The sequence below is a fragment of the Corvus brachyrhynchos genome, unplaced genomic scaffold (genome assembly GCF_000691975.1).
Source record: "Corvus brachyrhynchos isolate BGI_N302 unplaced genomic scaffold, ASM69197v1 scaffold223, whole genome shotgun sequence".
NCBI lineage: Eukaryota > Metazoa > Chordata > Aves > Passeriformes > Corvidae > Corvus > Corvus brachyrhynchos.
Window position 1 is genome coordinate 775740 of NW_008237174.1, and position 3523 is coordinate 779262.

At 58.1% G+C, this 3523-nt stretch overlaps 1 protein-coding gene across 4 annotated transcripts; it reads right to left on the minus strand.

Annotated features, from left to right (window-relative positions):
• Nucleotides 1-6: 6 nt before the first annotated feature.
• KLHL30 (kelch like family member 30) lies at nucleotides 7-3517 on the minus strand. Of its 4 annotated transcripts, none has more exons than XM_017728777.1 (8): nucleotides 2870-3517; nucleotides 2619-2787; nucleotides 2342-2428; nucleotides 1978-2133; nucleotides 1695-1883; nucleotides 1020-1165; nucleotides 479-726; nucleotides 7-273 (listed from the first exon to the last, which is right to left on the minus strand). In XM_017728777.1, coding segments are annotated over exons 1-8 (1590 nt in total). In that variant the 5' UTR covers nucleotides 3464-3517; the 3' UTR covers nucleotides 7-272. The 4 variants fall into 4 exon arrangements, with proteins under 4 accessions (XP_017584266.1, XP_017584268.1, XP_017584267.1 ...); XM_017728778.1 differs by lacking the exon at nucleotides 7-273 and having other exon boundaries at nucleotides 306-726; nucleotides 2870-2953; nucleotides 3035-3517; XM_017728779.1 differs by lacking the exon at nucleotides 479-726.
• Nucleotides 3518-3523: the final 6 nt, after the last annotated feature.

Consider the following 3523-nt stretch of genomic DNA (forward strand, 5'->3'; position numbering starts at 1 on the left):
GTCGTCTTGTGCTCGCCCATCCCTCTGCCACCGGTACCGTCAGAGACGGGGTGGGGCTGGGGCAGGAGTCTGCACCAGCAGGGACTCACCCAGGTGCCGGCTACTTCACCATGCCCTGGGGGGCATGCTGTGTATCCCAGGAATGAAACCAGGATTATGCACAGGCTGCTGGCCCCAAGTAGCAATGTCGGGCTTTGATGGGATGAACCACACTTTGGGAGGCCTTGTAATAACCTAAAATCTTTAGGGTTTTGGAAGCGGAAAGAGGCAGTTCTGAAAAAAAGCCACAAACCAAAACAAGAAAGTATTAGCCAAAGCATGTTTATAAGGAAAAGCCTTTTCCCTGCAGTGGTGGGGGAGAACATACTCCTGATGCCCTAGCCAGCCTGGCACAGGGGTTTCCGCTTCCCACTTGCCAACCTCAACAGGCAGCAGCAACAGGGGAGCATGGCTGCATAGGGTGACATAGCTCTCCTACCACCCATGGTCACCCTGGAAAGCTTCTGTCCACTTGGAGGTGTCCATGAAGATGGAGGAGGAGCTATGGAAGAGCCAGAGACAGGGCAGGGAGCCCTCGCATGTCCAGATGTCCTTGGTGCAGTCATACACCTCCATTTCTACCCGGTAGTCCCCGTCCATGCCCTTCCAGTGGCCACCGGTGACAAAGAGCCGGTCACCCAGTGCCACCATCCCACCGTTCTCATGAAGTGTGTGTAGGAGCTGCACCTGTGTGAGGGACAGGGTGAGATGTGCAAGGACCCCTTGGTGACCTCCTGCTCCCACCACAGAGGACATTGACCCACCAGACATGTCTCCCTACCCCATCCTCTCTGTGGGGTTTGGGGGCCTCTGGTGCCTACTGCATGTGGGATGGGGGAGCAGGGGAGGAAAGTGTTAATAGAGCCAAGGGATGAGTGGGTAGGAGGGAAAAGGGGGTGCTGACACTGAGAGGGAGCAGCTGGGAACACCATCCCCATATCCCTGGGAGGGTGATCATGCCTGGACCCACATCCCACTACCTTCTGCCAGATGTTTGCCTCTGGGTTGTACACATGGACCTTCTTGGTGTTATCCCCGATGAGGTAGATGAGCCCGTGCAGAGTGGCACAGCGTGGGGCTGAGAGGTACTTGGGGATGAAGGGGGATGTGATCACACTCCACAAATCTGCAAGGAGCAGTCATTAGCAGTGCATCCCACCCTTGGCTCTCGATGCAGCTGCCAGTGGCTGAAAAAAGCATTGCTATTTCAGGGGCAATTTGAAAGGGAGGAGGCAGACCAGCCAGGCAGTCCCCATCCCAGTCGAGGGTCTTGCATAAAAAACTGTGGGGTGGGCACATGGTTTGTAGTGGTGCTGTGGGATGGGAGTCTACTTGAGGAGGTTGCATTGTCACAGGGTGTTAGTTTCTTCCTAAGGCAGGCAGCCTCCCCCACCCCTATGGCTCAGAGATCCTGCTCCACCGAAGGTCAGGTCTGGGCTGTGTCAGACATCTGTGGCTCAGGTCCATGCTGCTAACAGCCACGCTCCTGGGGCTCCTGAGCCCTGTGCCACAGCCACCACCACACCCTGCTAGCACCTGCTCACATCCCACAGGACCGTGCCTGGCAGCCCAGGGGGGCACCTGCTTGGGGGTGCTCCTCTGTTCATCTCCCAGGGACAACATTGGTGGGGTGTGGCAGCAGGGTCAGCCCTCACCTTGAACAGGGTTGTAGCACTGCAGAGTGAGTGCGTTGTACTTGACGGCGCAGGAGCCCACCAGGTAGAGCTTGCCCAAGCAGCTGGCAGCTGCAAAATTGCTCACGTACTTGAGGGCTGGGCTGATGGCACACCAGCTCTTGTTGTAGGGGTCATAGCGCTCCACCTCCACCACATCCACTGTTGTCCCTGCAGGGTGACAGGACACGGCAGCCACCCTGCTGCTCTGGGGCACCCATGGACTCCCACCCTGGCAGCACCCACAGGGTCTTTGCAGCCTTACCCCCAATCACGTAGATCTCACCATTGAGGACAGCGCTGGTGTGGTTTGTCCGGGCTCTCAGCATGGAAGCAATGGGCTTCCAGACACCGTCCCTGGGGCAGAAGCACCAGGCCTGCGTCGTTGACCACGTGTCATTCTGGGACCCCCGGGAGCCGCCTAGAGAGAGACAGGTCAGGTGGGCCAAGTGCAGCTGTCCCTGGGTATTCCTTGCCAGTGGCCAGATTTGCCCAAGCAGAGAGTAACGAGAGGACTTAGAGAGGAGCCTCTGGCCCCACACCAGTGCCTCGTGCTCATATCATTGTCCCCTGTCCTCCATCCCTGCTCCTCGAAGACCCCACCCTGCACCAGCAGCCCTGGCACTGACCTGTGACGTACACATCGTTGTTCAGAGCCACCAGGGAAAAGCCCCATTTGTTGTAATCAGGGAAGTCGGGCAGAGCCATCCATCGCCCTGAAACCCAGCAGAGCCAAGCAATGACCCCACAGCCAGCAATGGCACTTCTTAAGCCATCCTTGTTTCAAGCCCATCCCAACCCAAGCGGTGTCTCTCTAAACTGACACTAGTTTGGCAAGAGGTGGCTTTGGGGTAGACAGATGGTTAATTAGCATGGAGGGAGGTGGAGGAAGTGCAGGGCACTTACTGCTTTTGGGGTTATAGAAGGCAAAGTTCCTGGTGGCAGCTGGCATTTCCAGCCCCCTCTCCTCATCCTCACTATCCTCCAGCACACGGCCACCAACCACCACCAGCACCTCCTCTAGCTTCTGTGGTGGGGTTGGGGGGTTCTTCAGGGCACCAGTGCCACTCTGCCCCTGATGACGAGACCAGGGCGGGGCCATCAACCTCCTCCTTCCTGGCTCAGGGGAGTGGGATTTAGGGGAAGGGGATACCCACCATGGTGCGGGATCGGGCAACAAGGGCCTTGCTGGCATCTGAGTCACGAACAAGAGGCTCAGTGGCAAGGAGGTTCTGCAGGTACTGGTCAGGCAGTGAGACAAGGCGGGTCAGCTCCAGCAGCTCCGGCAGGAACTGGGCTCGGGATCCTGGGTCGTGGCGTACCCAGCGCAGTACAGCCTCAACCAGGCTCCGCTCCTCCTGCACCTGCAGCTGGTCATTGGAGAGGTAGACAGCCAACCTCTCCTTGGAGAGCTGGAGGAACTCCTCCTGAAGGGAGACGGCTTCAAAGTTCTCCTGCAAGAAAGACCAAGCCTTGGAGGAGACCTCAGGGCAGCCGTGGCTCTCACCAAACTCACAGATACCTAGGCAGTTGGTGGCATCCATCTGCTGCCGGAGGTAGCGGCTGCAGACCTTCTGGATAGCAGGGAAGTGGAGCTGGCTGGAGGTCCGCATCAGCCCCTCCACGTTGCCCTGGTTGATGGTGACCTTTCCCGTGTAGGCAAAATCAAGCAGCATCTCCAGCGCAGTGGGATCTACCTCCTTTAGCTCCACCCGTGCTGCAATGCTCTCAGCGAAGTCACCGGAGAACATGGCATAGAAGTAGTGACTGCAGAGGGCCAGGATGCCGCGGTGTCAGGGAAACTCCCGCCC

Bases quoted from the DNA above. Each gene is read 5' to 3' on its own strand.
- KLHL30 (XM_008629532.2), bottom strand. From the start codon at position 3,463: ATGTTCTCCGGTGACTTCGCTGAGAGCATTGCAGCACGGGTGGAGCTA. The intron at 2,788-2,869 runs GTGGGTATCCCC...TCTCGTCATCAG, and splicing joins TTGCCCGATCCCGCACCATG to GGGCAGAGTGGCACTGGTGC. The intron at 2,134-2,341 runs GTCAGTGCCAGG...GTCTCTCTCTAG, and splicing joins CAACGATGTGTACGTCACAG to GCGGCTCCCGGGGGTCCCAG.